The sequence below is a fragment of the Ischnura elegans genome, chromosome 1, assembly GCF_921293095.1.
Source record: "Ischnura elegans chromosome 1, ioIscEleg1.1, whole genome shotgun sequence".
NCBI classification, from domain to species: domain Eukaryota; kingdom Metazoa; phylum Arthropoda; class Insecta; order Odonata; family Coenagrionidae; genus Ischnura; species Ischnura elegans.
Window position 1 is genome coordinate 53,043,937 of NC_060246.1, and position 13,190 is coordinate 53,057,126.

The following is a 13,190-nucleotide window of genomic DNA, read 5'->3' on the forward strand; positions in this document are numbered from 1 at the left end:
TTCATTAAATTGTTTATATCATCCTGAAGAGCTTCCTGATCAATTTATTTATTTATTTCCATACCACCGAAAAGAGCTCTATAAGGACTTTTATATCGGGGTTATTAACATGTTAACAGTTTTAACATACACAAACAACCATGCGATGGATAGGGGTAACTTATCCAGGTAGGACTTGAACCCGTGACCTCCCGTTTGGCAGGCGAGGACTTTACCCTGCCCCCATCAAGGCCAGCAATTTGATTTTCTATTTTCCTATAAATAATGTAGTCATAATGTAGTCAACTTTATCAAAGGCCTTAGAAAGATCAACTATTACCTCGTCTAATTCTTTTCCGGCATCTATAGAGTTGGCAATTTCATCACAAAATCCTATCAGTTGGGTTTCAGGTGAGTGGCTATGGAATATTGCATTGAATCGCATACCACGGAAGTCAGGTTTACCAGTCTATAATTTTCCACCAAATCTTTATCTCCTCCTTTGAATATTGGTATTTATTACTGTGGCCTTCTTCCAGGCACTAAGTAAGGCATTGTTGTTCATTGCAACATTGAATAGATGGCATACGTAATTGGAAACGGCCAAGCCACCCAATTTCAATAAATTGATAGAAATTCCATCGGGTTCCACTGATTTATTTTTTCTCATTTCTCAAATGTAGCAAAAAATTTCTGAGCATGAAGTTTTAATCAGTGTCAAAATAAACAAACCATTGTCTTCCTGTAGTCCTATTGTTTGAGTTACATCAGTAATATTGTTTGTTCTGGTTTCCATCCATGAAAAAACACTAGTGTACCAATTACTGAGGGCATTGGCCTTCTCTTTGTCATCTATGATTATGGTTCCTTCTCCGTTTTTTAAAACTTGTATTGTTCCCATATTATCACTCCTCTTCCTCATATATTAAAAAACAGGTTGCAATTATCAATAAAAATTGTGTTTTCCAAAAAATTTTCCCTGGCTATTTTATTTTCCCTATTTAATGTGCATAACTTTTTTTAATGAATCCAAGCTTTTGCTTGTTTCCTACGACTCTTTTCTCTTCAGTGATCAGATAGTTTTTCTTATAAAATTCAGGATCTGCACTTGCTTTCATGGCTTTTTTTGGAACAAAGAGGTTTATAGAGAATAACTTTGACTTTTCCTATGGATCGTCTCTTGGTGATTCTTGAAAACTTAGGCTTTTTTTTAACATGAGAAATTTTTTTTGGTACTGGTTCCTTTTAGCACTGGCTCCCAGTCCTGCTTCCAAAAATTATGTCATATCACAATATTTCAGACCCTCCCTTTTAACGAGTGAAGAAGGTTCAATCAGGCCTTCCACCATTTTTTTGGACAGGTTCTTTTTGGCATCAGTTCGGGTCCCAGTTCAAATGTCAAGAACCAGGAGAACTGAGAACCAATGAACCAAACCAACCTATTCCTATTCATTATATTTTCATTAATATCCTATGCATGAAGGAAGAATATTACTTAAAAAACATAGTGTTTCCCCGCCATATTTAACTGCTGAAGTTTGTTTGGGTTCTACCCTAAAATGTTGCCAATGTTTCAGTGACCAAGTCACCCATCATTTTCAGGGCTGCAGATGGAACAATTTATGAAAAAAAATCTTGGGGCTAGTGTTGTCCTACCAGCCACCATTTCTCTGCCTTTTTCTCCCTAACAAGATACCTCTCAGCACAAGTTTTCAGGAATAACCGAGAGACCATCCATAAGAGCAGTTAAAGCTATTCTCAAAGAGAAAGGACACGTCTCAATGAATTCTTTTACAAAATATTCAAAGTATCTGCATTAATGGAAGACTCAATCCAGTGGGAAACCTCAGCAGCTTATTACTCATATTTACTTTTCATTGTCAGAAAGACCTTTTTTTAAGAAATGTGTAAATGCAGGCTTTATAAACTTATAAAGCCTACATTCACGTTACATGCAAGAGCCAACATAAGAATGCTGGGAATGTTAATGATTAATTGCCATATAACATTCGTGGGAAGGAATGTTACATCGCAGAAAGAAAGATCCCCTACAACTGTTAGGAAAGCTAACTACTCATCGGATGCAAAAGTTTATCATTCAGGAAGAGGCAGAGCTTCCAAATAGCACACACTAGCAATTCCCCAATTTCATTCAGAAAAGCAAACCTTGCTATAATGAGGCGTGGAATTAAAACACACTGTATTAATTACCCTCCCCACCCCCATTTAGAAAAGCAGCCTGATGACGAGTGTGTGATAAAATTTTGTTCAACTACCCACTATATCAAAATGGAAGGGAATAATTACCTTGCAATATCACCTCCGGTGATAGGATTAGGATAAGAAGATTCAATCATCTCTAGAACTTTATCTTCAGTAAGAGGTACAATTTTTCCCAAAGCAGTTTCATCTGTGGACACTGTAACAAAAGAAGTTATGTCTGATCATGTAAATTTACAAAAAATATCAATTATATCCATGCTTAAAACACTATCCATTAAAAATGATTCCATAAGTCCAGACAAAAACTACTTTTAATGTTAAGTATGTCATATTAACACTGCAGAAAAACTTCTATGAGGTAGGCCTAATAACCTGAAGAGTGGATAATGAAAAGTGATGTTTTCATAATTTAGCTTGTGTATCAGTCAGTGCTAGGTCACTGGTTCATTCCAACATTCTATATGGACTAGCATTTATAACTAAAATAGGTAGTTGAAACATTAAATCAAGTAAAAAGATATTTAAAAATTGAGAAAATTGAGGAATAAAACTCATAAAAAGTAGAGGTTTAGCTGAATAAATCAAAAACTCCAGCACTTGCAATATAACATGCATCAGCTTTCTAAATGTCTATTTCATTAGGAAAGTCATTAACAAGCATAATCCCAAATAAATTTTCTTGAAGTCAATTAGTCACCTTTAGAAAAGTAGAAATTTGTGATTCGAATTCAAAAATTTACTTCAGTAAGAAGTTAAATGCAAACTCTAATTTCAAATTCAGGAGGAGTGAAACAATGAACATGTTTCCTAAAATTTGTGAGAAGTAAACAATAGCCAAGCTGCATGGGACAATCATATTTTCAAATTAGTGCACCATGAGTGATTCCAATTGTACAACATGCTGTTCCTGAACAACTTTCAAACATAGAAATCCCCACAGCATGCAGTCATAATTCAGACCTCCCTTTTCTTACGTAGCAACCTAAGTCCCCCTCACACGTATCCCATCTATTTTTAAGAAAACAATAACATATAATTTTAAATGGCCATAATGGGATCTCCCAAGAAACCATACAACTGGAGCGGTATGAACAAAGCATGTTGAAAATCAACAAACATCACAATTAGTCAATAGTAGAAGGTAGTATTTGGATGCAAAGGTTATTTCACTTTTCAGGACACGAACAGTGAGAGATTAGACGTATGAAATATCCATGGCATAAATCATCCGAATACATTCAATTTAAGGTAACATGTAGCTTAATAACGCATATAGTTGAGAAGAAGAATTTGTCATCAAAGTAACATGTTACAGCATAAGGAAATCACATACTCAACCCTCAGAAATCCTTTATCTATTCTTGAATATGAACCACCCACTAACCCAGTATCCCATCCAGAGTCAAGAAAAATGTTGTCACAGATACACGGCTACAGCTACTCTTACTGAAGGTAGAGCATAAAATGAAAAGTCTCCAAACAGCTTTTAATGGAGACTGGCAATCTAGGCTAATAATAAAAGTGGCACAATAAAAAGATAAATCTTCTTTGATTAAGGAAAAAAAACAAAAAAATATGGCCCTCCTTATTCCCATCTATGTACAGCCCCACTCAATAAAAATTCATCACTCACTGGTGCTGCAAATGAGCATACTTCCCACAGGAAGTTAAGAACCTGTCTTCCTATCTCGTCTAGGAAATTAGGACTGGGAAAAGGGAGGAATCTCCAGAATAAAAGGCAGGAAGGACAATGTTTTCATGCTGAGGGTTTAACCTCAACGCTGATGTCTTGGATATTATACGGATATTAACAACTCCTGCTAAGAGGTATTTATAAATCTGGCCACTTCTAATACATCCTAAGGCTTAAAAGAGCCATCTTCAATTACAGAGCCTGTTTCCCACACATCGTGATGAAAATTTAGGCAGTCACACAATAATAGCAGAATGAAACAATCGAGTATCACCATTCAACCTTCAACGACGAACATGAAAACAGAGTTATTTCTCCCATTCCATCTCAGGGAACTGTCTTTCCCTGACTCCGAGTAATCAAACTGCCAAGAAAGACTTGCTTTTCAAACTGTTCCAGAATGTCCTGAAGCTTGCCCGATGGATGTTGTATTTTAATTTCCCAGGATAGTACAATATGTATTTAAAAAACTACTTCCTATTTGTATGGTTCATAATTTGAATGATTCAAAAACTATTCCTCATAACCAAATATGAATACATAATTCCAACCATTTTCACACCTCATCCATAAAAGGGGTTAGCATTCAATTGAGTGGTGGGCTATAATAATTAAATTCTTAAGAGAACTTAATAATTAATACATGAAAATAAGCATATGAAAGGATTAAATTTTTTTTAAACGCACTAATGCCTGAAGGTAGGCCTGGAATTTTCCATAAAACCAAACAAAAATTCAGAAGAACAAAAGAAGACCATGTATCTGGAAATTTCACTCTAGTTCTTGAAGGCGAGCGCTGGATTTTCCATAAAAATCCAGAGACCTCTCTCAAGTAAAAAGAGGACAGACAAATTCAATGCCCAGGTTAGGCATTAGTCTTAGCCAGTAAAATACTTATCTTTCACTTGACTAAGTACAACTCACTTCCAACAATGATAATAGCATTGAGCATCCAGTTATCATTCCCTATACGTCCATGTTTTTTCCAAGACGAAATTCTTTGAGGCCGTTGTACACACCAAACCATTTACGTTCACTCAAATCTATTCAACAACAAAAGCCACTTCAAACCTATTTCATACAGGGACACATTAATTTTTTAAGAAAAATTCATTTTTGATGTATCTTTCTTAGAATAATCACTATTAATATCATCCTATGACTAAGTAATGAAAAACAGCAGCAACTAAAAGTAGTGGCCCTTAAGTGGCAGTAGAGGCTTGGCATTTGCTATTCCATCAAATTTACACAAACTGCTTTCCTGTTTAATTCTGTTAATGACAGCACTCTCCATTAGGTCACAAACTATGATTAATGTAAGTATGATTAGTATACTGTACATTGAAGGATGGATTTAACCCTTAAAATGCCAAATACACACACAACATGCTAAAATTGTATACAAATGCCATTATTTGTAATTCCAGATACATGATCAAATCTCATCACAGCTGACAATAAAAAAGTAATAAACCCAAAAATACACAGAAATCAAACATTTTCAAATCACTATTAATTAAAAAGCTATGCTTCCAATTCTAGACAATATTTTTAGAGCCTTATGTTATTACTAACAAAACTGTAAGGGTATCTGCAGCGGACTACAGCTGCTTCCTATGACAGTTAATGAGAGAGGAAGGTGAGATAGGCATAAGGAAAAGAGGTAGAAACCTATACAAATACTGAAAATCACATGGTTTTATAATACAGATCGCAAAGGTTGCAGGGAGCTGGTAAGCATCATGAGCCCAAAGACGAATGAAAATGGGAATTTCTCCCTTTCATTCAAACCTGAATCACGGCAACAGTCGCCCAGAGTGATCAGCACAGCCCCAGGACGCACTGGGAAGAATGACACATAACACTTACACCAATAACATCAAATACACAGAAGACAATAGCAGGAATGCACCAGCGAAAGTGTTTATCATAAATTACTTAGGTTTTCTTATATCCACCATATAAAAACCATAGAATTTCTCTTATGTTCACATTATTTCATTTTAACTAGTAATCACTGAATCAATTTCTTTGAAACCAAATAAATTTTGAAAAATTTAAGATTATTCAGAAATTTTTTCATGATTTAAACATGAAATTTATAAATAGACAAGGGAGGAAATAGAGAATTCTATGGAAAATTCATTGAAATAAGCTGCAATAGTCAGCATTATCTATTAAATGTCAAAGTCACTATATATTTGTACGTTCATAAATATGTCTTCACTCGAGAATAATTGAACTCTATATTGAGGTAAGACATCAGCAATTCACAAACAATACGTTGAAATGAATACCACATTAAAGCGATCACATCTACATACATCTAGTACTACATCTAAAGAAAAGTTTATGAAGGAAGAAGTAAAATAAAAAATGTAAAGATGAAAGCTCTAGAAGATTCAACAATGATACTCTACAAATGGTTGACTTTCATTGGCCCATTGTAATATTTCAACTCATGTGATTTGGTTTTAGGCACATGTATATTCAACTCTTCCATACCCTAACACTTAGCTTGCAATTAAAATTTAATTATGCATAAAGACTTTGTACTACTTAAAATTTTTCATTTTCTCAAAACAGAAAAAATTAATATTACATTATTCTGCTGTGAAGTACATACAAATCTGACTTATTTGCGCCAATGACCAAACTTCTGATCAACAATGAAATATCAATAAAAATTTATAAGAAATTTGAATAAGGATGATTTTTATGCATGTTTACCATACAAAGGATAAGAATACATCTTCAATAAAATACATCTTTTCATTACAATTATTGCTTACTTTAAAACATTGGGCACATCCTTCCAACACAAAATTCGTAATTTTGTATTCATGAATTATGTACTCATATTCTCGAAACAATAATTCGCAGAGATACTTACATGGTCTTGTGGGAGGATCCAGGGTTTCATCCAGCTGATTCAGTTCAACCTCCAATTTTTTAATACTCTTATACTTGTGCTGCATCAGTTTCATTATTTTCTTGATAAAACCAACGTAATCTGAAAACAAAGAAAATTACAGGATATTAAAAGTTTCTGGGATATGTTCACAATTTTGGCTGCATATAAAATGGCTTGAATAATTCTTACATTGCATGATGCTCTTTTCTAATATCTTTTTTAGATTTTTCTTAAACGTAGATCAAAGAATCATTGTTATACTTACACAATCAGTCATCATTTAATGAAAGGGAGATCAATTCCCTTTTATTTATGTCTAATATAATATTATTAGTAATTAACACCTTCACACACCAAAAACCAATAAAAATACAGTATGTAGTTTATTCTGATTACCAATTTTTCTACTAGCATGTTCCCCCCAAATTTTGGAGCTTCATTTTTTTCAACTCCTTAGGCTTTTTCAGCTCAAGTTATAAACATAAGAAGGATTTTAAACTCAAGCGTTTACATCTTCACACCAAAAGTGCTTCCACATTTCATACACGTTGAACATGTGATCCAGAAAATTTTAAGCTCTATTAATGCAAATAATATGAAATTGAGAGAGGAAATACTATTGTAGATTATTTGTGCGAAATATCCACAGACAAAAAATCATTTGCCTTGATAGGGATTCGAACCCAGATCCCCCGATTTCTGGTTGAGTGCTTTAGCCAGTTAAGCTTCCAAGGCATCACTCTCCCTTCCCATGCTTGTGGCATCATATGCTCAGCAGTCCATACCAATTTTTCCAGTATAGTCCTCCAATTTGCACAGGGGAGAATGACGCCTAGGTAGCTTAACTCGCTAAAGCACTCGACCGGAAATCGGGGGATCCAGGTTTGATTCCCAGTCAAGGCAAATGATTTTTTCTCTGTGGATTTTTCGCATAATTTGTGAGTTGCAGGTGACTCTGAAAAGTTATCATCGTGTCTGGTCCCCGTTTACTTATATTATTGAAGATTAAAATCATAAGAATAAAATTAAAACTTACTAGCAATTTTCCAAGGTGACCTGACAATAATAAAAAAATTGTGAAACTGGTCATGTGAGTACAATTGTCTGTGGAAAATTGTTAGTAAGTTTTACTTTACATTATGTTATAATTCCAACAGATTAAGCCCAGATCAACTCTCTATATAAGAAACACTAAGAACCTGTCTCTCTACCGACACTACCCACACACTCCATGTTATTACTAAAATTTTATTTTAGCATTGACAAACCTAGAGTCCTATACTTTATATTTATAAAAGCTTCACTTTGAAGGAAGAAGAGAAAAAGCACCTGCTTTTTGGTACCTACTCTTCGCACTATCACTGTTGACGGCCTATCCTAAAACCAATGCTGATAGCTACATCAAGAATAATGACAATAATAGCTACACAACTTTTCACCTTTGCATCATAACCATTCTGAAGTTTTAATGCTAGAACTTTGACTGAATGTGAGTAGTAGGCAATTTTGTGCAGAAAATTTTTCTCATTACATGCTTACATCTTCACTCATTGTAATTGATAAACTTATGATAATGACTGACTTAAAAATAAATGAAGAATTATTTACAGGAAACCCATCCAAATGGTTTAATTTTAAGATTCAGAGCAGCCAAAAAAAAACTTTCATAAAAGCACAATAGACAGAAATTATTTTCTTACAAAAACAATAGCATTGACATGAGCACTAAGAGCTTTGTACCTATTGATGATATAAATTCATGGATTGCATGCAAAACATGATATAACTTGACTCTTATTCTCAACAAAAAATTAAATGATTGACAATGGCTAAAAAAAAAGGAGGAATAGCACATTTTAATGTGCACTCTGCCAAAATTAATATCCTTAATATCATCCTATTATGTATCCTTAATATTGATTTTCTTTCACAACAGAGTTTTTGCATTCAGTTCTGGTTGACAGACAACATTGCGAGTTCCCTGAACAATAGATGGCTCAAGAGATTGCAAGAGAAAAAATGGGTTGAAGATTGAAGGGAATTGGATGGAACAGTAGTAGTAACAGTAGAACTTACCCCTTGGAAATTCTTGAGGACTGACTAGTTCCCGAAAGAATTGTTGAGCAACAGCAGCATTTTCATTCTCTTTTGAATCTGGTTGAAACCAGAAGAGAAGCTGGCGACTCTCCTGAGTGTGCTTGCCTGTGTGGGCACTTACGAGAAACACACGAAACTCCAATGAAACTTGTGCAGGAACTGAGTCGTCAGCATCTGAAAAAAATTACGAGAAGTCTATTAAGTATTTTATATGTAATCTCATAAATTTAAAACTTATCTTTGAATGACATTCATTACCGAGACAGGTATTTTTTTAGATAAAGTGTAGGACTTGTCTTGGGAATATGTAACATTGCTACACCTTGAGTTATTGATGCAACTAATAACATATGAAAAATACAACATTTCGTGGGTTTATATACGTCATATAATAGGTATTCCATAAAGGAAATACTGACATTGGGGCATTTAAGTACTATAAGTAATCTATCATCATTAAACTCAAATACAGTAATAGTCACATAATAAACAGAATCATGATGTTAATGGTAGTAATATTTACCTGATGCCATTTCCTTATTTATAATTATACCCTGATGATCACCTCCTGCAATATGAACCTTGGAATCTTCCCCTATTGGCTTCAGAACCTTCTGTCGCTGTATCATTAGAGTTGTTTTTTGGGATGTCTTTTTCTTTGGTGTCATAATAACATGCTCTAAAGATAAATAACATTGTAATTAATAATCAAAACAAACATAAATCATCATGCTTGAAGCCTAGTCATTCTGTTTTAGTCAGTAACATACCTGTAGTGTTCTCCTCCATGATGGCTATTTACAATACGAAAAGTGCCCAGAGCTAAACTGATCCTGCAAAAGACATTTTGTAATATGAAATCATAATGTGTATGCAATTTTGAGTCAGAAGTACACAACTGACCACATAAGAAAAATGGCAAAGATAAAACATGAAATGGTACATCAAAGATAATTGCAGAGTTAATAATCAATTGATAATTTAAATACACCAAAATGTTTTTTGTTAAAAATACACCAAAATTTCTTTCTTTCCCACAGAACCCAGCGTGTAATACTACTCGCTGGTGGATCTTCTTCTTGGTCTCCTGTGACGTCAGGAGTTCCTCAGGGCAGTGTCCTAGGGCCTTATCTTTTCAATTTATATATTAATGATCTTCCGTCCCACCTTCTGTCCTCCCAAACACATACTCTTCTATAAGCGGACGATTGCAAGATCTACAAGGAGATAAAAAACACCTCTGACTGCAGAAATCTCCAAATTGCCCTAAATAAAGCTTCCCTGTGGTGTGACACTTGGAAATTAAAGCTCAACCCTAAAAAATGCAGCATCATGACTATTGCGTTAAAAACACAACCCATCACTTTCAACTACACCATAAATTCATCTCCCTTGACCAGAGTTATGACGATGAAAGATTTGGGCGTTATAACCGACCCCAAACTAAACTACTCCGACCACATTCAGACTGTAAAAAATAAAGCCATGTCTCTGTTAGGCCTTCTATACCGCTTCACGGAAATTAAGGATCCCATTGCACTCCACTCCTATTTCTCAACGATTGTCCTTCCCATAGTTTTGTATTGCACCCCAATTTGGTCCATGTCAGCCCCGACTAACCTAAAATCCCTTGATTGCATCCCCCACTTCTTTTCCAACATAGTTAGGCATAGAATCCCTCACTTACGCAATATGTCCTCTGATGCTGTATTGTCTTCTCTTTCCTTGTCTAATCTGCAGAATCTCAGACTTAAAATGGACTTCAACTTTCTACACAACATATTGAACTCGACTTTTGACTGCCCTGAACGCCTCTCTCAGTTGAATTTTAGAATACCGACTCGTTCCACCCGCTCGCTCTCCCTACTCCACCTACCGATTCCCAGAATCTCCCTGACCAAGCGCTCACCTTTATATCGCTTCTCCTCCCTCCTAAATTCGCTCCCTCCTTCCATAGATCCTTTCTACCTGTCACGCAAAAAATTCACCGCACAAGCTTTGACCCATATGTCTGCTAATTGAATGTTATACTTCCCTACTGGTTAATTCTTTGTTTGTTTTTATATTGTTATTGTATTGTGTCTGATTCATATATGTCATTGTAAAAAGTTTCACTGTAAATTGGCGTCACGGCTGTATGTGAAATTTACTTAAATAAATAAATGAAGTTAGCCATGAAAAAAATGTTTGATTTAGCTGGGATTCCAACCCAGATCTCCCATTGCCGGTCGAACGTTTTAGCCAATTACACCACCAAGCCATTTTCTCAGGGCGAACTTCAGGATAGGTTTTACCTAACAAGGTGTTGACATCACAAGTCCACAATGTGGCACATATGGTGAAGGTTGTGCTTACTAAGCCACAGTCAGAGTGAAAACCCCTACTTGTTGCTCTATTCGGCGACAATGAATTTTAAAAGAACTGCATGAAACAAGTGACTTTGAACACAGTCACTCGTACGGTTGCAAAGTTAAATACACCTAGGGATGAAGTTCATCATGAAAAAAATATTTTACTTAGCCGCGATTCAAACCTATATCCAAATCCCCAAGTTCACTCCGAGGAAATGACTTGATGGGGTAACTGGTAAACACATATGACCGGCAATTGGGAGGTCTGGGTTCAAATTCCAGCTAAGTCAAATATTTTTTCATGGTGAACATCATCCTTTGGTGTATCTAACTTTGAACCTGTGCACGTGACTGTGCACAGTCACTTGTTTCATGCAGCACTTTATAATTGCTGGTTTGGTAATTATAGAATAACTTGCATGAAGAAGGAGGAAACCCAGGAATTGATTAGGGGAAGATAACATTAAATTATATAAATGGGTATAATATAAAGGGAAAGATGAGTCTTCTACATTCATCTTGCTCCCCAGGTGATGCTCTTTAACTAGTCATTGACAAAAGAAAGGTACAGGCAGTCAAGGAAAGGTATGAAGCAATTTAAAGTTAGATTGAATGAGAGGAGCACTGGGGAACATTTAAAAATCAATGTTACTTCAATTTATAAAAATATTTAGTTAAATTAATAGTTAAATAAAATAACAGTGAACTGTAATTTTACTACTTTAGTCAGTCATCAGGATTTCCACAGAAAATATTGAGTCATCACAGTGACAAATGTTTGACAAAAAATAGTAAGCCTGTATTCTGGCCACAAAAATATAATAGTGAAAAATACAACATTAAAATCTAATGTTGATGTCGGTTTGACATCTAATTCCAAAGAAAAACTTTCTAAGCACCAATGAATTAGGAAGAAAGAAAATGATTTTCCAAAGACATAATTTATACAGATAGTGGCATTGTCCTATCTCAAAAAGAGATATTGCCTTATCTCAAAGTAACACTAAAGATGACATGAAGCATCAGAATTTACAAATGAACGAATATCATAAATGGATGATTATCCAACACATTATGTCCAAAAATGTGGTCATTAATAATATACGCTCCTGAATACCTAAAAATCCTACATAATTACACCTTCTTTACGGCTGAATGGGTGATTCGCCTGAAAACCCAAGAAATACATACGAATACCACAGAATGATGTAGGTGACGGGCCATAAATTAACACCCAAGCGAAAAGAATGCGTAATAGTATAACAACGCGAAATTTTACCGCCAAAACACTACACATTCTGTCACATTAACACCCCACGTGAATCCCTTAAATGCCAACAACGTGTGAACATGTGTTAGAATGGGTCGAATACGACGCCGTTTCCCGCGAAGCCGGGGTGAAATTCAATTGGCATAAGCATGAAGGAATGTCGAGAAAAAAGTACACGCTCAACGAAAATATAAAAAGGAGGAAAAAAATGACGTTATTGGCTCACACACGAATTGCTGCGAAAAGGATGTTGAAAGAGGTATCGGGCAAAAGGTCTCACAGTCGTCGTTGGAAGTTTAAGCGATATAAAACTATGACATAAAGACCAATTACGACAGTTTCGGTAATGGGAAGCAATTAAAAGGCTATAACTACCATCAATTTGTTTTATGCGCCGAAATATCGTACACTTAATAGAAAGACAGCCTATTTTGAAAGAGTGAAAAACGAGCTAACTACGTTTTTTATGTCTACTTTAAATGTATACGCCGACTGAAAAAAGGCTTCAGACTTCAAAAAAATAGAGGAACAAAAACTAAAGTTAATTAATTAACTCTAGTTTAGTAATAAGTATCTACCTGTTTGATAATACATCATGAGGAATATATCAAGTTTTTCTAGCTACACTATGTAATCACTTCAAGCAGCGAGGCGAAGATGTGA

At 35.0% G+C, this 13,190-nt stretch overlaps 1 protein-coding gene across 6 annotated transcripts in view; it reads right to left on the minus strand.

Annotated features, from left to right (window-relative positions):
- LOC124160620 overlaps positions 1 to 13,190 on the minus strand; it is a 52,399-nt gene that overhangs the window by 24,392 nt on the left and 14,817 nt on the right. For 4 of the 6 annotated variants that reach the window (XM_046536538.1, XM_046536529.1, XM_046536520.1 and 1 more), the window contains exons 2-7: positions 9,677 to 9,739; positions 9,430 to 9,585; positions 8,886 to 9,080; positions 6,789 to 6,908; positions 5,687 to 5,737; positions 2,287 to 2,398 (exon numbers count right to left, since the gene is read on the minus strand). In XM_046536538.1, coding sequence (XP_046392494.1) covers positions 2,287 to 2,398; positions 5,687 to 5,737; positions 6,789 to 6,908; positions 8,886 to 9,080; positions 9,430 to 9,585; positions 9,677 to 9,695 — 653 coding nt within the window. In that variant the 5' untranslated portion in view covers positions 9,696 to 9,739. The remainder of the gene's footprint in view (positions 1 to 2,286; positions 2,399 to 5,686; positions 5,738 to 6,788; positions 6,909 to 8,885; positions 9,081 to 9,429; positions 9,586 to 9,676; positions 9,740 to 13,190) is intronic. The other 2 variants (XM_046536562.1, XM_046536546.1) reach the window with 1 other exon arrangement.